The sequence below is a fragment of the Anastrepha ludens genome, chromosome 3 (genome assembly GCF_028408465.1).
Source record: "Anastrepha ludens isolate Willacy chromosome 3, idAnaLude1.1, whole genome shotgun sequence".
NCBI classification, from domain to species: domain Eukaryota; kingdom Metazoa; phylum Arthropoda; class Insecta; order Diptera; family Tephritidae; genus Anastrepha; species Anastrepha ludens.
Genome location: NC_071499.1, coordinates 32598865 through 32623235, shown reverse-complemented (window position 1 = coordinate 32623235; position 24371 = coordinate 32598865). Strand labels below are relative to the sequence as shown.

The 24371-nt window shown below is 31.3% G+C and overlaps 1 protein-coding gene across 2 annotated transcripts in view; it reads left to right on the top strand.

Moving 5' to 3' along the window:
- LOC128857349 (uncharacterized) overlaps positions 1–24371 on the top strand; it is a 129973-nt gene that overhangs the window by 93806 nt on the left and 11796 nt on the right. The window contains exons 2-3 of one of the 2 annotated variants that reach the window (XM_054093068.1): positions 16601–17611; positions 17821–18114. In XM_054093068.1, coding sequence (XP_053949043.1) covers positions 16784–17611; positions 17821–18114 — 1122 coding nt within the window. In that variant the 5' untranslated portion in view covers positions 16601–16783. The remainder of the gene's footprint in view (positions 1–16600; positions 17612–17820; positions 18115–24371) is intronic. The other variant, XM_054093069.1, reaches the window with a different exon arrangement.

The following is a 24371-nucleotide window of genomic DNA, read 5'->3' as shown; positions in this document are numbered from 1 at the left end:
TATTGAGATATGAAAAATAAAAGTAATGTCCAATTAAAATGAAATGCTCTACATTTTTTGGAACTCAATAAAATGTAAAATAATAAATTTCATTAAAAAAATACGAAAAACTGGCAAAGTAATTAAAATATAAAAATGTTTATAAATCCATTTTTATAAGAAAAATTTAAATATTGGGAACAATTGGGATAATAAAAATTAAACACAAATATTTTCAAAAGACGAATTCATAAATCTTTTCAGTGTCTTCAAAACTTAAAGTAATCGACTTGTCTAACAATTGTAAAAACACTAAATTAATTAAAATTTTAAAAATAAAAGCCAAAATATCTCCCAAAAATTGGATTCGCTTTTAACAAAAAATTACAAAACTGAATCTGAAAAAATTTTAAATGAAATATGAGGAGTAATCTGAAACTAATTGAAATTATAAACATGGAAAAGAAATTGGCGCGTACACTTCTGTTAGATGTTTGAGCGAGCTTCTCTTCCGATTTGTGGGGTGCGTCTTGATGTTGTTCCACAGATGAAGGGACTTAAGGTTTTAAGACGACTCCGAGCTGCAAATGGTTTTTTGTGAGGAGTTTCTTCATGGCATAAAAAACGCAGAAATATTTGTAATAAAAGCTTCGTACTTAACTTGGGCTAAGCTCTCACAAAAAAAAAAAAACTAAATGTGATTAAAATTTCCAAAATTTCATTAATCTGTATAAATTTTTAAATGGTTGATATTTTGGCACTCGTCGCATTTTATTTAATTTTTTTTTTGTTTTGTGTTTTTCCTTTTGTTGAAAAAAAAATAGTATGAATTTGTTGCAACTTTTTGTGTGTAGTAGTACTGCTGGAAGATATTTGTTTCATGTTTGAAAGGGTGTTTGTTTAAAGAAAAGAGCAGCAAATGAAATTTCTAAGACAAAATATTAAAGAGTATTCTAAAATGACGTTAGTTGATAAACAGCCTTTTTTGGTAATAAAATAGCAAAACAGTTTAACGTATTAAAGATTGTTTACTACTTTCATTTATTTAAATTTCAATTTATTTTCGTATGCTTATGAATATTCTAAATGACCTACTCCCGCAGACATTTGGGCCAATCATTATTTGCATATTGTAAATATTTACTTCGATGGCGTCTAATACGTTTTCTATGCAAGAATAGCTTTTAAATAAAAATACCCATACCACCGGGGCTACTAAGGTAACGCAGCATGAATATTTATTTGCCGTTAAAAGTATTTTTTTTTCAATATGCGCCATGCGTTTTTAATAGTTTCTTTTTATGCATTGGCATTTAAGGTATTTTCTTAATATATTTCTGTTTTTGTTTTATTTCCATGTATACAGGTGTGTGTGTGTGTGTGTTCCCTTAAGCAGCTTATTTGCGTTTTGAAGGTGAAAGCGCACGATTTTTGGCTGTTTTTCATTTTTGCTTGTCTTTTTTTTCATTTTTTTATTTATATTTTCTGTGCATTAATTTTTTATTGGCAGTCCAGCTAATTTTTGGAAATTTACATTTGTCACGTTGACGCCCTCGTTGATTTATTTGATTGATTTTTTAACACATTTATCTTCTTTTTTATTGATGTACTCGTATGTACATCCTTTCATATTTTCTGTTTTTACTTTTAGTTTTTTTGCACTGTGTCAAGCCTTTTTTGCAAATAAAAGTATGTGCGCACGTTTCATGGTCATTGGCGAAATAAATCTTCAATTGATCCGGTCCATTGTTTGTGTGATGTCACTGTTTGTAATGCTTCTAATTTAATCCCTTACCTGTTATTGTAAGCTCAGTCAACACTTAGGTGGTGCTAATAGATTTTGCAATACGCTGGTGTACCAATATAAAGAATCTAATTTCATGTCCCAATACACGCAGCGTCTTCTGGTTTGTAAAATATCCGCGCACGTACCTGGACATATTGAAATAATAAGCATAGATGAGATTGAATACGGATTACAATAGTCCACGTGGATTCGGATAAAGAAAAAAATCTGAGCCAATAAACGTCATAGTAAAAACCGTGATTTTTGAAGGAAATTTAAATTTATTTCTCTTCTAGAAATATTTTAATCATCCATTATAAACCTTTAAAATCTAGGCATTCATGGGGCACATAATACAATGCATCGCTTCTCAATATACTGAAATGAGCAACAGCCTGATATACAACGAACAAGTATAGAGAAAGTTCATATTATTTATTACTAGGCACACAAACAATCGATTAGACATATAAGAGATTAAGTAGCTGTTCACAAACTCTTAACTTGTTTGACTCTTTTCTAATACAAACAATTATTTAGTAGTAATAGATTACTTGTGATAGCCAGGACACAAAACCTCTCCCAACCATATCACTAAAAGTCTTTAAATCAGCCCGATAGTTTAGGTTAATCCAGTTAGCTGTTGGAACAAAATTTCATCTAAGCTCCTCGAGTTCTCAAAGTAGTGATTTTATAGAAATTTAAAGCATATTTTTTGAAGTTTAATGCGTCCACAAAGGAAGTGCTCAATAGATTCTCCCTATTGTTGGTCGCTGAATCTGTTGGCCAATACTCCATTACCCGGTTGGTACACACCTGAAAAATCGTATGTTCCTTTTTTCAAGCCTCTGTATGCATAGTCTTTCGTCGAGTACTGGCCTAAATAAATTCATAATCTTATAATTTTGTTTTTTAAATAACCGTAAAATAAGTAAATATTGTAAAAACAATGATTTTAAGTTATGGAAATCTTTATTTTGACTTTCACGCGCTCCATTGTTTGTCTGTTTGTGTACATACCGCGGCTGTCTAGTTAACAAGTGCCAAATTGACGACATTTGTCAAAATTATGAATCTTCCGATAGGGTGATTAATTTTGCGCCACCTTATAGTTGCTATAAGCAGTTGTTTGAACCTTTTTTCTTCCGATAGGGTAATTAATTTTGCGTCACCTTAGAGTTGGTATAAGTAGCGGTTTGAACCTTCTTTCTTCCGATAGGGTGATTAATTTTGCGCCACCTTATAGTTTTCTAAATTGGTGCATATAGGTACCTCTGATGGTCTTAAATTATTAGACGCAGTTCCTCAAATTCTACCTGAAACTTTTTTTAAGCGCACTTATGTGCCTCGCCGTTTGCCTCTACAGCAGTTTAGGTCATTTTAAGAAGGTAATGGCCTAAGCTAGATGCTGCAATATTTTAGATGCGATCAAAACCGACATGTGGTTGTAGTGTCATCTAAGTAATTGCCTAATATGGATTTTGGGATCGAGCCATGGGTTGGCTTATGATTTAGCGGCTAAAAAAGTTAACTTATATCATCTTATGTTACCTTCTTTAATCATGTATTATCTTATATTTTCATGTTTTCATTTAAATTATCTTACATTACTTTATCTTATCTTATCTTATTTTAATTTATCCCATTTTAATTTATTTTATATCATCTTATTTTCATTTATCTCCTTTAATTTATTATTATTATCTTTATTTATCCCATTTTAATTTATTTCATATTTTAACTTATCTTCCTTTATCTATTTTACTATATTTTTTATTTATTTTATCTTGTCTTAATTTATCTTATATTTTCTTATCTTCACTTCCCTACCTCATCTTATCTTACCTCTTTTTATCTAATCTTGTCTCCTCTTATCTTTTCTTATCTTACTTTCATTTTTCTCATATTATCCTATTTTTTATTATCTTATCTTATATTATCTTAATATACCTCCTCTCACTTTATTTTATCTTAAATTATGTCACCTTACCTTTATCTTATGCTAATTTATTACATTTTAACTTATTTTATCTTTTCTTATTTTTACTTATTTTATCGAATTTTGCCTTATCTTATTTCATCTTATATTTTGAGGCCAAATACTTTGTGGTATTTTCTTGTGCATGAAAAGTATGACGAGCTTCTCACAAAAACTCGTCTGCCATCTGAGGCGGTATGCATTTTAAAGGCCTCTATTTATAAGATGCCATAATTACGCACACAAAGAATTGGAAGTAAAGCTCAGTCTAAACCTGCCAAAGCTTAATTCAAATATGAATTTATCATTTCATCTCTTTTTAATTTAAAAACTAAATAATAAAAAAGAAAATATGAAAATAAGCACACCTATACATAAGCAGATATGCATACAATTAGCACGCTTATATTACGCATCATTTTTTCGGTTTAGCCAATCACCTTCGCCAATTTGAGGCTTGCGCCTTAATGTTGTCCTACAAATGGAAGGCACTAATATACAAATATGATAATATCTCACATAATAAGTTTACCAACCAAAAAAGATAAACACCAGTTATGTGCTCAACGACGCGCAATAAAACAGCACACAAGCATTAACAAGGAAAAAAAGGTATAAAACACAAATAGTAAAAACAAACAGGTTGGAAGATCAGCATCAAAAATAAGCAGCTGAATGCTGGAAGCTGAATGCGCATCCCATACAAGCAACGATTCATGTCTTACATGCATACGAGTGCTCAAATGTACAGTTCTTGGCGTGCAAGCATACTGTAGGCATGTATGTATGTGTATCCTTATACTCATGTGTGCATGTTCTATTTAATACTGCCCGTGTATGTATGCATGCATGTACATTAAAGTTTAAATTTTCTTTCTCTAACTTAATGCAGTGTGCGCGTATAGATAAATAATATAAAAATATGTATAAATATTTTTTTTAGTTATACACACAGACCTCTAACTGCTTATAGCGGTTTGACAGTCAAAGTCGCTTTCAGCTTCAGTTTCAACGTCGCGACATTAAATAACGACTTCAGTGCCGTAGCAACACTGAGACTGAGACTGGTAATAGAATATTAACAGCGTGAAATGAGTTATAAGCAAGCGTAAGCATTTAAAAGGTCTAATCGTTTTATGCTGCTCCAAGCAAATTACGTGAAAAACGAGCTGACAAAAAGATGTATAGAAAATGAGAAATCACAAAAACCAAAAAAATTTGAAATGTCCGCAAAGTTGCTGTGGTACGAAATGGTAGAGAATTCTGTGGTTAGATAAGTGAAGTGGGACAGAGAGAGAATTGAAGTTTGTGTAGAATGGCAAGAGGTTGAGCTGTAAGTTTTTTTATATTTTTGTTTTTGCCATTGTAAGCCATGTATGTATGTAACTCGTTGCAATTTAAATTTTTTTTTTTAATTTTTTTGTAATTTGCTGTAATTTTTTCCATTTTGATCATTATATTTTTCATTATTTTGCTTTTGTTGGATTCTGTTTTTTTTTTTCTTGTTTAACATTATTCACACAATATCTCCTTGCAGTTTTAATTAAAAAACAAAAAAAAACATATATTTTTTAATTTTTTTGTTTTTGTATTTGCTTCTTGCTTTGTTATATTTAAGCGTCTATTTTTATCTCAATTTTTCCACTTCATTTCATTTTTTCTGCCTTATTTAACTTTTGCTGCGACATAATTTGGCTTTGTTATAGTTGTGCTTTGAAACAACTGTGTGAACTTAAGCTACATAAGTCTGTTTTTCCATATGCACACATTCTTGCACACACACATACACATGTATATAGAGCGTTGATATCAATTCATTTGAATTGTTAGCAGGCGCGCTTGTTTAGCTATCCGACACCTGTATCAACAAGCTCTTTCTCATATTTAGCTGAGTAAATAGAGGCGAAAAAATGGAGAGTTGATAGCGCGCCTTTTTATTCTTAATTTTTAAATGCAGTGTCAGCGTTTATTGCTTGATTATGCTTAACGAACTTAACAAACCTGCTTTGAGTTCAACAAAGCTGAATTTCAAGAAATAATTTATTAGCAAAATATAGGAGGATTTGTAGCCTCACTTTCCAAAATGTGGTATGTTGATGAGGTGGCATTGTTTTTGTTTTCTTTGTTGCTGACATTTAGAAGCTTCATCTATGGTCCTGAAGTTCCTTCTAGGCCTCAAAAGTGAAAAGCTTTTTGGTAATTTTTCGTTTGTTTATTATGTTTTTAAGTTTTCGTAATTTATCGTATTATTACAACTTTTTTGCGGTAATTTTTCATAGCTCTTCTTAGCTTCAGAAATTATTTACCTATTTATTTTTTTTTTGAGTTTCTGTTTTTGCAATAATTGTCAACTGTTTTTCCACTGTTGAAAAAATAGGGAAACATTTCGCTGAGATCGTTACACTTATTTCAAATACAAAAAAATGTCTATGAACGCCCCATCTCGGGAAATTTTTTTTTAAGCTTACACCATACATACCGTTGGGGACTTAGTTGAGTGTTTTTAATGTAAGTATCGTACTTTTGCAAACACTTTGAAGAAGCAAAAGAAGTAGTCGATCAATGAGTGGCAAGTAGTGACTGAAAGCGCCAGTTAGCTTACATAAGCGCCAATTTCCGAATTATTCGTACTCAAGGCAAGGTACTACGAGTCTGTTCGCTGTCGAGATAGGTGAAAGGATGCATAGCGAGATGAAGCCAGTGTTAGATAGAAACTGGTGCTATGCTACTTTATTTTTTTTTTTTAGGTTTTACTTTGAGGTTTAGTAATAGTAGCTGAAGACTTTAGTATCATCCAGTGACGAGAAGAAGATTTTCGCACATTTACGATTCTTCTCTTGTCGGTGCTGATATGGAAAGAAGTTTTTCTATGTATAAAAAAGTTTTAGCCAATAATCGATCTACTTTTTTTTTGATAATTTAGAAGTGTACTTGGTTATTTTACTGCAATACTTCGTTTTACCTTTTACTAAATTTTTTTGGCTCAGTAAAAATGATTCATTTTTGTGCTTTTTAAATTTTACATTTATTTTTAATTTTTTCTATTTCAAATTTAATTTAATTTTAATTTTTATATATAATTTTCGTAAATTCTTAAAGTAATTTTTTAGGTAATTTTTGCCACTCTTCTATGTTAATAAAATCCGAAACCTGCTTATAGGATTTGGTGGTTTTTAAGGATAGGAATTGGGAACCACACACAAACTACAAAAAAAAAAAAGAAAACAAAAACCAAAACAAACAAAAAACAAACTTTGAACGTCCAATCATTTAGAAATTGATAAAACTCATTCATTTATATTCATATTTATTCCACATTCAATTAAATTAAATTAAAAAAATTAGTTTTTGGAAAATAATTTTTTTTGTTTAATTATTTAAAATAAAAACAGTTAAAAGAATAAAATAAAAAAATTATAAAAGAAATAAAAATTTAATTGTTTTAAATAAAATAAATACAAATTTTATGTTTTTTTAAATAATTTTAATTTTTTTAATAGTTATGAATAGTTAAAAAAAATAGAAAATTAAAAAAAAAATTAATTTAATAAATTAGTTTTAATGAAATAAATGTGAATTTAAATTAATAAGTTTTATGTGAGGTCTAGATGATTGGAACTTTAAAAAAAATTTACTTGCAATTTGTGTGTAGTTTCCAATTCCTATCATTGAAAACCACTTAATGCGAGTTTCGGATTTCATTAACGTAAAAGTGTGACAAAAATTACCCAAATTACCAAAATTTAAATTATTTAAAAATAAATTTAATAAAATAATATTTAAAAATAATATTTTTTTTAATTAACAAATGAAGTGGAGGATAGTAAGTCGCTTTGACTACCACCTCTAAATGGTTGTAAGTCATACAGATTACTAAGCAGAGTGGCAAATTTATTAACGCAAATTAGATCTGTAACATTTTTAAATAATAACAGCCATTTTTCTTCAGTATTTATTCCATACTTTATTCAGTTTTCTGAATTTGATGGCTCTGACACCAGAAGAATCAACCAGTCGGAGATCTTTAGTTACTGCTGCTGGTAAGGCTCAGTCCAAACAAAGAGCGCTCTCTTCAAATCATCTCTCTCTCTACAAACTCTACTCGGCAAATATTACCGTAACTTACCATACAGCACCTGCATATGCATGCATGCATATAGTAAGTACTGTGCTCACCATACACTCCTCAACTCTTTGCATTTTCTCCATCGTACGAAAGAGATAAATTTGCTAGTTACGAAACTGCGTCAGTATTGGGATCAAAATCCACTTTTTGTTTAACTATTTTATTTAATTTTTTTTATGTTATTTGTTATTAAAATTGAGCAAAACTACCGCATCAGCAAAAAAATCGCAGCTAGAATTTGTCGAAACCACAAAAAGTCAACGTCATCGTTTTTTGGCAATTAATTAATTCGATTTGCACACGTTTCCCCCTGCCTGCCCATCGATTGCCGACTGCACCTTTATTTATGAGTTTAGTTTTTGTGCATTAACCAAATCTCTCGATTTATACCTTTTTGGGGTTTTCGATCGTTATATTGATTGTTTTTGTCATCGTGTGCCACTTTTTCACTTCACTTTTTTACCTCGCCTGCTGACGCCATCCACACTGGCTGTCGCTTTTGTATGCAGTTTGCAGAATTTGGCAATACCGGTTTTGAAATTAGGTGACCGCTGCTGTGGTAATATTTATGAGTTTATAAAGAGTTTATAAGCTTACAGTGGAGTGCAATTGTTTCACGACTGTGTGTGCAAATGTGTAACGAAAAGTCTGTAGTGAATGTAAGCGTTTAAAAAGGGAAGAGCGAAAGCTGCGAAAATGGGAGTTGACGTTGAAAAAACGAAAAACGAAAGTTGGCAATACAGAGATGGTTAGATGCTGGATCAGCGAAATTTTGTGATGATACAAAGAAAGTCAGAAAGCCAGAGTGGCGTTTGTTTTATGCAAACAATATGAAATTTTGAAGTGAGTTCAATTTTTTGGTTAAAATTTTAAGAGGAGAAAAGCAACAAATGCTACATATTTATTTAATATAAAAGTTAATCTGAGGTTGGCATTTTTAATATCGAATCTTTTGTTTATTGAAGAAAATTTAGCAAACTAAAATTTTTAATAAAAACTTGGTAAAATAAAATTTTTAATAAAAATTTAATACAAAATTGAATAAAAAACATATTTGTCAAGAGGAAAAAGTTACTGCAAATTGAAAAGACGGACTTTAATTTTTTGTAAACCTTTTAGCTCTCGAAAAAATCAAATAAATAAAAGGTTTAATTTATAAAATAAATATTTCTTTTAATAAAATTTTTAAAATCAAATAGTATTTTGAAAAAAAAAAAAAACCTATGCATTTTTTAGATATTGAAAGTTAAAAAACTCAAAATATAAGTTTGAAAGTAATGCATTTATTAAAATCAAGAATATGAATTTTTATAAATAAAAATCTAAATTCAAGTCGTTATTTGTACTGTAAAGAAATATATATTTTTTTTTAATTTTTACATATTCATGGAATCATTTATCATGAAACCAGTGAAATTAATGCAGAACGGCAGAAAGGAAAAGGTTTTCTGCATCACATCTTCACTGACGATGAAAAGTTAATCTACTATGATAACCCTAAGCGTCGAAAATGTTGGAGCCAGCCAGGTGAACCAAAAAATATTCATTCTTCAAAAGCTATGTTGTGCATCTGTTGGGATCAGAAGGGTGTCATCTACATATTATGAACTCTTTAAACCATTTGAAACCATCACTGGCGATCGTTACTGACTGCAGCTAATGCGTTGCAATCGAATGCGAGCTCTCAAAGAAAAGCGACCGGAATGGGGCGTTCGACAACGCCAGATCACACGTTGCTAAATCGCTCCAGAAATATTTAGAGGGACTGAATTGGGAAATCTTGCTCCATCCGCCGCATTCCCCGGATTAATATCTGTTCTGATCAATGAAGTCAGCTCTTATTGGAGAGCGCTTCACTTCTTACGAGAGCATCGCAAATTGGCTCAGTGAATGGATCAAGTCGAAAGAACTCGAATTTTTTGTCAGAGGAATCCGTGAGTTGCCTGAAAGATGGAGTATAGTTGGAGCTTTCAATAATTTCATGTATTATTTAATTGCTATTCCCATAGAAAAATTAATAAAAAGAGATTTTCAATTTTAACGATTTCTAGTTTTATTATTTTTGTATAAACTCTCAGCAAATTTTGTAAAACACCTTTCAGTCAAAAACTTATTTTGTGTAACTATTATTTAAGCGGCAGGGTGAAAATCCACAAAACGCCAGGGCATTCCTCTTTTTTAATTTTTTTTTTTTTCATCACAAAACTGTACTCGGTTGTTCCGTAAAAAGTCCAAAAAAATATAAATTATGCCCAAATTTTAATTTCTGTGCTATACATTTTTATTGATGAATATTTTAATTAAATCTAAATTATGAATTACTTTCTTTGAGTTTATACATAATTATAAAATTCATATTTTTGGTGGAAAAATAACTTTTTGTAAAATCAAAAACCAGAATTTAGATGCGTTATTTTAAAAATAATTAAGATACTTTATTTTAAAAACAATTTAATCACAATAAAACTAATTGATAGTCTGATGAAATTAAAATTGGTGCGTAAAAAATGTAAGGAGAATATTTTTTGATGGAAAGAAGATTAAAAAATTGTCCATGAAAGAAGCAATAAATAGAATATGAAATAATATAAAAATTGAAATTTTTGCAAAAAGCCATTTATTGATTAGTATATATAATAATTTTTTTCTTTTTAATACATTTTTTTCGAAAAACACCAGCAAATTCGTTCTTTATTCCGAATATCATTTTATTATTTGCATGAAAGAAGCAGCGAGTAGAATATGAAATAATATAAAAATTTTAATTTTTGCAAAAAACTATTAACTGATGAGTTTTCATTATAAGTACCAACAAATTAGTTCTTTATTCCGAAAATCATTTAAAATTGGCAATATTCGATAATTAATATAAACATTGCACTATTGGGGGAAGAACCGGTTATTTGATGCTTTGTTTTTGTTTTATTTTTTATTTACAGTGTTCGAGAGTTAAATTAAAATTTAAGTATTTGCAAGAAGCGATGTTTTTTTTATTTTGGTTTTTTTTTAGTTTTTTCACTTTCTTAATTTTTTTTTTAAGTTTTTTCACTAAATATTTATTCTGACCAATATTTCAAAATTTCCAGCATTCAGATGGATTGCAGATTTATAAATTATAAATTTCAAAATTTGTTATTAAAAATAAATACAACCTCAAATGTGCTAGTTTTGAATAAAAAAATTCTCATCAATGAATTTAGAAAGCTAGTTCAGGCAACATGCATTTCAGAGACTCTATAGCTTTTCTAGCATGCCGCTTTCAGAATCGAAAGCTATTAACTTTTCGAAAATTTCAACAGTTCAGTATTTGAAATTAAAAAAAAAAATTTCGGAAAATCTTAAACTATTGTATTTTTTCATAAAATTGTTAAGCGATTTTAATATGCACTACCACTTGCTCCAAACATTACTTCTAGCTGAAATAAACTTCATTAGTTGGCTTCACTTTGCGAAATTTTCCTTTGCCGCCAAATTATTTCAAACTCACCACTAATCGACTTGTCGAATTCAATTTTTTCCCCTAACTTTTTCGATTTTCAAAAAAGTGTTAGCTTGTTTCATTTACTGTATCCAACAACATCTGCGCTTTCGAGACCATCACTTAGGCTGCCATTTAACTCATTTAACAGCAACTTGCACACAAATTTTCGGAAAACCCCTTAACCACGCAGCTGACTGAAGCTGACAAGTGCTCAAAATACTGCTGAATCGTTGCAATAAATAAATTGTGCTACATGCCACACGCTTTGTGACATGCCACATTTGCCACACCGCAAAACAAAGACAAATTGCCGACTGCTGCTGCTGTTGTTGCTGTTGCTGCTGCGCACAGCTGCAATTAATTGCTCTTGTATTGGTATCCTAATATCACACTTAAGCTTGAGGTTGAAGGAACGAGAAGTGGATCAAGAACATGAACACTTACGCGTACGACATACACACATAACAATAACATTTGCTTTGGGCTTTCGCATCCCAGCTGCTGTCATAATGAAGCGAAATTAGTCAGTTTGCTTTTGCCTTCAACTATTGTAAATGTTTTTTTATTTTTTTATTCACTATTTAACTTTTTCATACCATGTCATTAACGTCATTTGCTTACCAACTTAAGAGGCGACACGTGCGCCATACGCACAATCAACTGCACAAGCCTTTGGGGCGCAAATGGCAAGGGAACTGTATTTGCGTTTATTTACGCACACATGCAGGCATGCGAAATATTAGCATACTATATTTACTGGTAGCTTTATAACAATTGCCGCATTCACTTTACTAACGAATAGCTTACGAGGGGTCTCCCTTTATTTCTTGCACTCATTTCCTTCCCCACCTCAAGTGTATTTCTATACCTCAGCATAGAAGCAAAAGTTCAAATAGGTTAGAAGAGCGTCCCAAAGACAACGGGCAAAGGGAGCCAGCCAGCTAGCCAAGCAGGCAATGCGTAAAAAGTCAAAGAGTTAAATTCGTATAAAAGACGCTTAGAGGCTTCCGGAGTGTTTAAATTCACATTTGCAGCGAAACGACAACTTAGCACTTCCTTCGAGTTGAGAGTTTGAGAAGTTCTTACTTCCGTTGCAATTATGTAAAGCGCTTGGCTGTTTTCTTAATAGTCTGGTTGATTGGTGGTTGTAGTTATTACTTTTAATCGGCTTTATACAAAAAACATGTGCACTTATATATGTATATATACGCATATATTCAATTATACATAGCGCTATGTAGTAGTCACTCACTGAGAAATTCCGCTATGTAGCACTCACTCAGTGAGAAACGCACCTTAGCTAAATTTCGGCAGACGGCACTACTGTAATTTATTTCATAATTGAAAATATTTTTCTCTTTTCTCAATTTATTCACTTTATTTATCTTCTTACTACATACTTTTCACACATTACTTTGCCAATTTAAATTTTTTGCTCCATTTTCCTCTTTATTGCGATTTTGCGAATTCGCTTCGGTAGCCGCCGTGAGTCATTGCCATTCAAAGCAGCTGGAAACTCCCAACATCTTTTCAGACAATTTACATATTTACATATATACAGGCATATATACGAGTACATAAATGTATTTGATATTTCCCTCTCAAGTATATCTTATGTAGCCAACACTCTCTGATTGCTTCCCGCACTTGGTTTGTTAGTTGGATCTGGCTGATTATCTCATAAATCAGCTGCAAGTTTCGCACAACTTTACAAAAAGTTCAATTAGACCGTTTCTTTACGTTTTTGTTACTGCTTTTATACTTGCTACACAAACATTGTCCGCTTTGATTTGCTTCTGGCGTGGTTTTAGTCTTTTATTTCTCTATTTGCTTTTTTCTTTTTTAACTCGTTTTGTGGGATATTCTTGGAGGTTAAATGGGGTCAAGTTGAAATTGTGGTTCAATGGGCCCACGGAAATAAAGCATTACGAAATTTGTTCTCTGATATGAGTCATGCTGAAATAGGGGGAAGGAAGTAGAGAATAGTTATAACTTCAGGGAAAAATTAAAGAAAATGTAAGCACGGAGAAAAAACAAAACAAAATGAAAAAGAGCGGCATAATAAAAAAAGCTAAAACCAAAAAAAAAAAAAGAAAAATACATGCACGCCAAAAGAAAAATTAAAATACGAAAAAAAACTATAAAAAAGAAAATTAAGATAAAAAAAGGAAAAAATAATTAAATAGAAATGAAAAAAAAATGGAAAAATAAACATAAATAATAAAAAAACGAAGCGAAGAAAAACGAAAATACGTATAAAATATAAAAATGAAAAAAGAAGGAAATACAACAAAACATAACTGAAAAATATTACAGAAAAATAAAACTGCAAATAAAAATATAAAAAAAAATTTAAAACTGAAATTAAAAAACAAAATGTTAAAGATAAAAGTATATACAAAAATTGGAAAAACAAAAAAATTAAATACAAAAAGAAAATTAGTAAAAAGAAATGAAAAAGAAGTAAAAAAATTAACAGAAGAAATAAACAATAAAGCAAAAGAAAAATACAAATGAAATATAAAAAGGAAGATAAAAAACAGAAAAACCTGGCAGAAGAATTAAAGTATTTGTACTTTAAATATGTAAAAGAAAAATGGAAAAAAATTAAGAACTAAAAAAATGAGAAAAAATATACAAATTAAAGATGCAAGAAAATAAATAAATAGACAATTGAAAAAAGTCAAACCCAACTAAAAACCAATATGCGAATAAAAATATAAGAACGAAAAAAAAACATAAAAACAAAAGAAAAAACAATAAAATAAAAGAAGGAAAAATAAAATGTATAAAAATTAAAATTAAAAAAAAAAAAACGAAAATGATGTGGATAAAAGTATATATTGTATAAAAATTGGAAGGCCAAAAACAAAAAAATTAAAAACAAAATTTAAATACAAAAAAGAAAATTAGTGAATAAAAATGAAAAAATTAAAATAAAAAAATAAAGAAAAATCTGACAGAAAAATCACAAATAAAAATATAAAAGAAAAATGAACAAAAAAAAAAAAAAAATTTAAGAACTAAAGAAAATGAGAAAAAATATGCAAATTAAAGAAGCAAAAAATATAGACAATTGAAAAAAGTAAAACACAACTAAAAACCAATATTCGAATAAAAATATAAGAACGAAAAAAAACATAAAAAAAAAGAAAAAAACAATAAAAACGAAAAATAAAGCATATAAAAATGAAAGTTAAAAAAACAAAAAAGAAAATGATAAGGATAAAAGTATATATGAAAATTGGAAGCCCAAAAACAAAAAAATTAAAAACGAAATTTAAATACAAAAAAGGAAATTAGTGAATAGAAATGAAAAAGAAGTAAAAAAAATAAACAGAAGAATCAAACAACAAAGCAAAAGAAAAATACGAATGAAATATAAAAATGAGAAAAAGGAAAATAACAAAACAAATAAAGAAAAACTTGACAGAAAAATCACAAAAAAAAATGTAAAACAAAAACGAAAAGAAGTAATAAAAAAATTTAAGAACTAAAAAAAATGAGAAAAAAAATAAACAAATTAAAGATGAAAAAAAAAATAGACTAAAAAGTAAAACGCAACTAAAAATATAGAACGAAAAAAATAAAAAATATAAGAACGAAAAAAAAATTAATTTTTTTTTAATTACAATAAAGTCAAATATAAAAATTAAATGAAAGAACAAAAAAGCGATAAAAATAAAAATATAAATGAGAAACGCACTCAAAAAAAAAAATTTATAAAAAATAAAAAGCAAAATTAAAACACAAAAAAGAAAATTATTGTAATATATAGAAATGAAAAACAAAATAAAAAACTATACATAAAAATTAAACATTAAAGTAATAGGAAAAAATTACGAAAAAATATAAAAATGAAAAAAGGAAACTAAAACAAAAAATTAAAGAAAAATCTGACAAAAAATTAAAATACAAACAAAAATATAAAAGAGACATGGAAAATAAAATTTTTAAAATAAAAAATGAATAAAAACAAAAAAGTAAAAGTAAACATACAAATTAATAATAAAAAAAAAGCAAAATAACAATACACAAAAATTTTAAATTAATAAAAAGTAAAACACTACTAAAAATGGAAAAGAAAATAAAAAACAGTAAATAAAATGAAATAAATGAAAAAATAAAATAAAAGTTAAACACTAACTAAAAGAAATATATGAAAATTTTAATAAAAGTATAGAAATGAAAACAGTAATATAAAAGAAACAAAAAATATTAATTTGACAGAAAAATTAAAATACAAGTAAAAGTTAAAAAATTAAAATAATTACAAAATTTAAGTCATACAAAAAATTAAAAAAGATAAAACCCAAATAGAAATTTGGTAAAATGAAAATGATAAAAGAGAAGTAATATATGAAAATATAAAAAAATGTAAAAAAAAGAAAAATAAAAATTGATCATGAAATGAAATTAAATGAAAATAAAAATTTGCTAAAGTGCAAACTAAAATATAAAAAATAGCGGCACAAAAACATTAAAATTAAAAAAAAATAACAATTTAAGTAAAAAAAAAAACTAATTAAAATTAAAAAAAAAAACGCAAATAAGAATTGAAACACAAATAAAATTAATAAATAAAAATGAAAAAGAGAAGCAAAATAAAAATAAAACCTAACGAAAACACATAGAAACCTCAAAAAATATTAAAACGCAAATGGAAACTGCGAAATGGAAAAAAGTCCATGAATATCAAAATAAAAGCTGAGAAAAAAATTGACAAAGAGAGGAAAAAAACGAAATTAAAATTAAGAAGAAATATAAATGGGAATTAGAGAATACAATAAAACAAAATAGCTGGAATAAGAGAAATGAAAATATTTAAGAAAAATGAAAACGCAAATAAAAATATGAACAAAATTAAAGAAAAATAAAAAAATAAAGAAATTAAAAGAAACAGAAACAGAAAAGGAAAAAGAAGAAAGGAAAAATGAAAAACGAAAGCGCAAAAAACTGAAGAATGGAAACACAAATAGAAATGAAAATAAAAAATAAAAAATGAAGAATTAAAACACAATTAAAAAAAGGAGAAATAAGATAAGAAAACTACAAAAAAAACCTAGGCAATTTCTTAAGCTCAATTCGTAAATTGCTACTAAATTATTATAGCTTAAGTAAGAAAAGAAAGAAAACACAAATTGAAAACTCACTACAGCATCAACACTTTCCTACGGCCAGCGAATTTACTCGTTCATTCATTCATTGAATTTTCTGTCGCCAGCGAAACTTATTTGCCACATTTTACAGCTTCGACAGTAACAACAACAACAACAACAACAACAACAGTAAAGGCGCTAACGCGAACGGAAGTGTACAATGTTGCCGTTGGTAATTTGAGGTAACTAATCAGAAACGGAAACGCCACCACTTAAGGCAACAACAAGAACAACAACAAGAACTCGAATAAGAACCAACACAACAACTGCCAAGATGATTAAGTTTCGCTATAAACGCAAAGAACCGGCTAGCAGCACAGCGGCCAATAAAACAGCAACAACAACAACAAAAGCGCTGGAAGAAACGAAAGCCACGAATAAAACTAACAATAACAACAGCAATAATACTAAAAATAGCGCCGCGGAAAATCACAAGGAGGCCAAAACAGCTTCTGGGGTGACGGCAACGAAGGAGAATTGCCGACCAAACCAGAATGTGATGACACAGCAGCAACAGCAGCAACAGCAGCAACAGCAGCAACAACAGCAACAACAAATGCAACAATTTCAACAGCAAATGGAACAAAAGCAAATGCAACAACAGCAAATGCTGCAGTTTCAGCAGCAGATGCAACAACAACAACAACTCCAACAGCTACACATGCATCAGCAGCAACAACAACATTATTTGCAAGCAGCTACCAACTCCGCAACCAAGAACAATTTGCTTTTAAAGCCACAGCATCCGCAACACGCCCAGCTGATCAGCAACAATGGCACTTTACCGCGCAGTAGTCCGCGCAAAACACACGACCCGCTGCTGGATGGCTACAAATCGGCAACGTTGACGCGTCAAACCGCCAGCAGCCGCAAAGTATCCGCGCTGGCGAAGGTGGCGTCTACGGCGGAGTTGGCCGGCTGGGGCTATGCGTTCGGTGGCAGCATGAATAATATAATTAACGGCGGTGCCAACACAAACAACAACTACTATTACAAAAAAAGCAACAGCAACGAGCACATCTTCGGCAGCAACGACACTTTACTCTCGCTGACGGCCAATGAAGTGTACGGCGAGCGAGATCGTTGCATAAATGCGGTGATTGTGAGTGTTGAAGCGTAAACTGCTATGTCTAATTTAGTTTAATGCGATTTTTCTATTTCTTTTTAAGTATTCATACACGAGTGTGCCTGTGTGGTGTGTGACTAGTTTTGATGTAACTTGTGCTAGGCCTCACAGGGCCTATACTATTACGAATGTTGTTGTTATTTGTTGCTAATTTTATATTTTTTTCATTATTTTTTATTCATTAGGAACTTTTCCAACAACTACAAACCAGCTCAGAGCCCGCCCTATGTCCGGAGCCTTTGCGTCGCGCCTTGGCCAGTGGCCCTCTAGCCGGTCGTCGCTTTCCCCTCGGCTGTCTCGGCGATGCGGCTGAATGCTTCGAGCTGCTATTACATCGAGTGCACTCGCACATTTCCGCCGACGATGGTGATGCTTGCGAATCGCAGGCATGCGTGGCCCATCGTCGCTTCGCCATGCGCGTCATCGAGCAGAGCGTCTGCAAGTGTGGCGCCAATTCGGAGCAATTGCCATTCACTCAGGTGAGTTAGAAAAAGAAAGAATAGAAAAAGAATAACTAATTTGCAATAATTAAAATTAAATTTTATAATTGAAGCGTATTTTTAGCGCGCCGTTTATAGTTTTCGCGAAAGGCAAGTAATTTTTGCTAGAAAGTGCTTTCAGCAAGCTTTGATTGCTCGAAAGTTTGTTTTGCTGTTTATAATTTTTTGTAATTAGTGAATTAAGAAAATGTATTGCTTTACGATTTCATTAGCATATGTAAAATTGTTGTTAATTGGGATCCACAATTAACTTTTTCTCCATTAAATGTTTATGTTTCACTGCAATTTCCTTTCTGTCAAAGGCATTAATGGCTTATTGATATAATAAAATAATAAGTATACTTTCAGAGTCACTTTCGAAATGTCTAAGTAACTTTCGTTTTCACTTATAGAATAAAAATGCAGTAAAACTATAAAAAAAAAAAACACAAACAACACTGACTACCTTTCCTTACTGGACTTCTTTTTTTTTTGAAGTTTCACAATTTTTAAACTACAATTTTAGTTTTCATATCACATTAAAACACATTAAAACACTGCGCTGCGATTACAATTATTTCATCTGAAACATGTAAAAAATGCGCTTTAAATTTTGCATTCTTTATATCAGTTAATATCATTATTGCTTAGGAGGGGGTCGGCAGAATTGGTCTAAAAAGTCTCCCACCAGGTCATCCACATCCTCCTGTCTGTTGTTAAAAGGAAATTGCATAACTTATTTCTTAGAAAAGCTCAGAACAGATGGAGCTACATTTCTTTGTGTGCTATTTCGAAAACCCTTACGTTTTAATGCAATACACGCAGGACGCAGAAAGTTCTTGGGGCTCCACGCCATTCAATTTCCAAACTCGTAGCTGTGTTTATCGGCCATTGAACGATCGTTATACACACAGAAAAGCTAGATTTATCATCTTATCTTCATTGAAGAAGCAGTAGACACTTTTCAGAGAAAGAGAGTATTGAGCACTTTTTCTATAAATGTCCAGGGTCGGCAGCTAGACACAGCCTAGGGCATTGCACCAGCCTTAATCCCATCAACCTTCTCCGATACATAAACAGCTCTGCCTGGCTGTAGATTTCTACCTATCAAAATGGCGTTTTAGTGCTATTTGGAGAATACCACACTGGTATTTCAACCATTTCACCTGCCTACCTACCTTTGAGGTTTTCATAAAAGCATAGAAAGCTTACAGTTTTTAAAATTTGCATATGCTGGAAAAATGAGGCAAGAGAGAGATTGAATTGGAGGAGGATTGCTGATGAAGCTGTGGTCCACCACAGACTGTGAATCTAAGAGAGATAGAGAGATTAACAAGAGCAAGCAAATATTTTTTATTTATTGAATGGAAAATTAAAATAAAATTATTATTTTACAAAGGCTTACAAAAATTTTAAATAAACAACAATACAATTTGGAAAGTAATTTCAATTGAAATAATGGCATTCATATAGACTTTTTTTTAGAATAAATCAAATGAAAAGTTTCAAGAATATTGAAGGATCAATTTTTTTTTTATTTACTGCGTGTATGGAAAATACAGTAGTAATAATAAAGTTTTTATTAATGGTTAATGGTTGTAAAGGGTTAAGGAGTAGCCCTTTAGCACTGCGACCATATTGATCTATTGTGCACCCTATGCTGTCTATTGGCTGTTAAGTATGCTTATGATATGATATATATAATATTAATAAAATTTAAATTATTATAAATTTAAATTATAACAATTTGGCCCCCGTAGCCGCAGGGAGTGACTACCATTCGGGGTACGTAGGTTCGAATCTCTGTTAAACACCAAAATAATAAAAAAAAAATTTTCTAATGGTAGTCGCCTCTCACCAGGCAATGGCAAACCTCAGACTGTATTTCTGCCATAAAAAAGCTCCTCATAAAAAACCTTTCGCCGTTCGGCGACGACTTAAAACTGTAAGATGATATTTGGCGCGCTTTTCTACAGACGCATAAAAAGTAGGCGTAGAAATTGCACGATTTCTGGCCCTTTTTGTAGCAAAACTTTGCTTGCGAATGCAGCCCATATGATAGAATACAGCGCAGAAAGGCGTTGATCTGTAATGTTTTTGGTTTCGATTGCTTCTTCCTGATTTATTTATTATTGCAAGAAAACGGTACCTATTGAGCTGCATCATAGTTAACGTATTATCTCTGAAACTTAAGGGGTTAGAGGTAGTCAGAGGCCGGAGAAAATGATATTTTTCAATGATTTGTTTTTTGCTAGTCCATTGTTTAATTTTACAAAAATAAAAAAATAGCATTAATACATCGTGTTTCGACTTGACTTTAGCAAAATTTTTCAAAAATAAATTAATAATTGTAAAAGTTATCGCTGTTTGTGTGGAACCCGTTTTTTCAGAAGTCCCTAGCAGTGATCATCACAAGTCCTTGGAGATTCATCTAAAATCAATCGGACAAGAGAAATTAGTTTTATTAATAGATAATCTTGTGCCTGATCGAAGTTTTTTTTTCCAAATTAACAATATGGCGGCCTCAGGATATATTTTTCAGATTTTTGTGATAAAAACCGACAATTAATTGTTAAAAAAATCGAAATTTTTGAAAAAAAATCCTTCGATCAAGCACGAGTTTTTTATGTTTTTCAGAAGTAGTATAAATTTTATTGAAATCTACCAAGCGGTTTTTAAGTTACAGAGATCACCAATTCAGAAGACATAGTTTTGAGAAAAACACATTTAAAGTTTTGCTATCGATTTTGGGGCGCCCGAACGTCCTTTGTTATTTGTTGAATAACTCGAAAAGTATTTGTCGGATTCACTTCAAATTTTCACACAATATTTCTAAGATATTATACTTTAAGAAAATGTAAAACAAATCCAATTTTTTGAAAACTCTGACTACCCTTAACCCCTTAAATTAAACTTATCTTACTTACAATGCTTTAGCAAGTAGCCGAAGGTATTAATCAGTCAGCAGCAGCCCAGTCTCAATAATTTCCGAAATGCTGCAGAAATCCTTTAAATATTGCTATTTTTGTATATTTGTAGATATATATTTAAAAAAAAAAATTTTTTATTTTTTTAATTTTTTTTTAATTTTTAGTCAATAGTGAGTTCCAAATTTTAAAATGAGCTGAATGAAGCTTATAACACTACTGACTTCTACACAAATAAGTTAAAAAAAAAAATGGCTCACAGTAGGCGCCTAAGAAATTCTCGCATTTAACTTTTATAAAAACAAGAACAAATTCTTAATAATTTGTCATAAATATTGCTAAACCTGTTCTGTCAACTCTTTCCAATAAATAAATGTGCTATAAACGCCTTCACATGGAAAATTAATTCATTTATGTGCACTCGGAAACCGGTAAAGCTACTTGAAGGCGCAAAAATCTGCAGTGGCACAAAATCTTAGAATTAAACCTCCTTTCCCCAACAAACGCCCACATCACCGCAAATGAACGTCAAAACCACTACTTGCCCTACGGCCAGCATTATGACTTTAGCTGCTGGTAGTATTTGCTTGCTTGATACAATGAAAACCTTCTGCGTCATTGCCCCGCACTCCGCACCTGCAGTGCTCCACTGCTATTTGGTGTTAAGTTCAAGTATGCAAATTTCTGCAACGCTTTGCTTAGTTACATACATATATACATACATACATTCATACATACAAAGCACGCAGTTAACACCGAGTTATTGCCGTAACGCTGCACACAAGAAGCACAAGAAGCAAAGCAAAAGAATAGAAGTAAAAAGTTGGCATTCAAGTACAGCAGCATAAATCAGCATCAAGTTAGACAGACATTAATTGCACACATTCATGCAACATGTGCGAGTATATGTGTGTAGATATGTAGATACGTGGTTGCACATTCACACGCGAAACTAGTTAATGAATTGGTGCGAATTAAACGAGTCTGACATCTTTGTTACTGCACTGCTGTGAATTAATGAGAAAAGTTTTCAAAAATTAAATGCATATAAATAAAGTTAATAAGTGTTAAGCGTTTTTTTTTTCTACAAATTAATAGCGCAGAATTCACTTAACTACAGCGGCAAGCATGCAATTGAAGATGCTTTAAGACGTGTTCAAGTTGAAGTTTTCGAACGCCACAGCCTCTGAGAACCAGTTCAAGTGCGCCGAAGTCAAGCGAATCCACGCCAACTGTAGAACTGTCAAGCACCTGCGCACTTGTTCTAATTTTTTCTAGCATTTTTCAGTAGCTACACTATTTATTTTAAAAGTATACATACATACATACATATTCCATATAAATATTATATATATACACAAAAAAATATAAATATTCATGCCAGCTAAATAAAATAGCTTGAGAATTGCTTCGTTCATGTGAAAATTTACTTGTTGTTGGCCATAAGTTAATTTGTGCAAATCATTGATTTTTTCTTACGCCACTCTTTTTCTCACTCGAATGGCTTAACTGTTGAAATATACAGTGTAAATACATATATTACATATATTTGTATCTATCAAGCATTAATCGTGTGTTGAAGGACAGTTTGACAAAAGAGATTAATGAATTGTTGAAGTAGTTGGCAAATCGATATAGGATAACTAAAAACGCGCAACTAACTGTATTTCGTCTAAGTACCACGCCGGAAAATCTATTGGCTCTATGCTTTAAAAATTTTACAAATTTTTGCATTGTAATTTTACATAGCTTCGCACCAAATTAATTACTTCCGTCTGCCTCGATAAATTTTTTGAAAGTTTTCTACAAGAATTTCGTAAAAAAAATATAGGAAAAAAAAGCAAACTTCGATAAAAGAGCGTATAACTCCTGGCCCCTCACCCCAAACATTTAGGTGCACTTGAGAAGAGCACTCAGTAGATCTCAGACCACGCTTCATGTCACAACACATCATTGAGGGTTTGTAGCGCAATTCTGAATAGTGCTTCTTGGCTGAAAAACTATCCACCAACAGTGCAATCAACTTATATAATTATTTACTCCCCTGCCTTTTTAATAACAAATCGAACGAGTATCTTTCTCCAGCTTAACCGATGCGTTGGGCGTAATCTAAGTGACACACGATTCCTTTCTTGATTTGGCGGCGAGTCATAAAACTCAAAAATTTGTCAAGGATTTGGAAGCTGAAATCAACAGCTGAAAAAAATGTTAGCCGCAGCCGAAGGGTTAGTACGTGACTGCCAATTGAAAATGCTTAGGTTCGAATCTTCGTGCATGAAATACAAAACAGATAAACCCATTTTTTTCTAATGGCGGTCGCCCCTCGTGAGGCAATGACAAATCTCCGACTGTATTTCTGCCATGAAAAAGCACCTCATAAAAAACCATTTACCCCGTTCGGAGGTGCCGTAAAACTGTAGGTTCCTCCATTTGTGAAACAACATCGAGGCGCATACCACAAATAAGAGGAGGAGCTCGGTCAAACACCCAAAAAGAGTGTAAGCGCCAACTATAAAGGATGACAGATTTAGAGTATCGGATTATAAATTGAAATACAACAACGCAAATTCAAATTGGTTGTGCAATCTTTGTTATTTTTGTACCAGAGAACCATTCATGACTTTTATTTTTTAAAGATAATCTCTTGCAAATGTTGGGCGCAACCGCGCCGTAATTCTGTCATCCGTAAATACCAATTTTGATTGACTCGCTGGAGTACTTCGGTCGGTATCTCGTGAATAACTTTAGTAATGTTGGCTTTTTTTACCTCAATCGAAGCTGGTGTACCACAAAAAAATTAGACTTTACATACCCCTACAAATAAAAGTCCAAAGGTGTGATATCACGCGACCTTGGTGGCCAATCCGAGACGAGGGATAAATTGCTTACCAAAACGTTTATGCAGTATATATAGTACATTATTCCACGAGCTGTTTGGCAAGTAGCGCGTCTTGTTGGAACCAAAAGTTGTGAAGATCACTGGCTTCAATTTCCGGCATCTCGCATCAAAAAAACGTTCATTACGGCGCGATGGCGTGCGCCATTCACTGTTACATTGGCGACAGCCTTGTCTTTGGGTATGAGCCGATATTCCTCTAACCCATAGACCGCACCAAAAAGTTGTTTTCAATGGATGCTTATTTCACTTGTTGGCGTAGCCATTAAGCCAAAAATGGGTCTCATCCCTCAACAAAATTCGGGTCCGAAAACTTCTGGTGAACACTTTTCACCGAACGCCTCGCTTAACTAGACTTAGGCGCCATTCACACCATTGTAGGCTTCGTAAATATATCAATAAATTCTGTGAGAAAGTACATTAGGAAAGTTTAC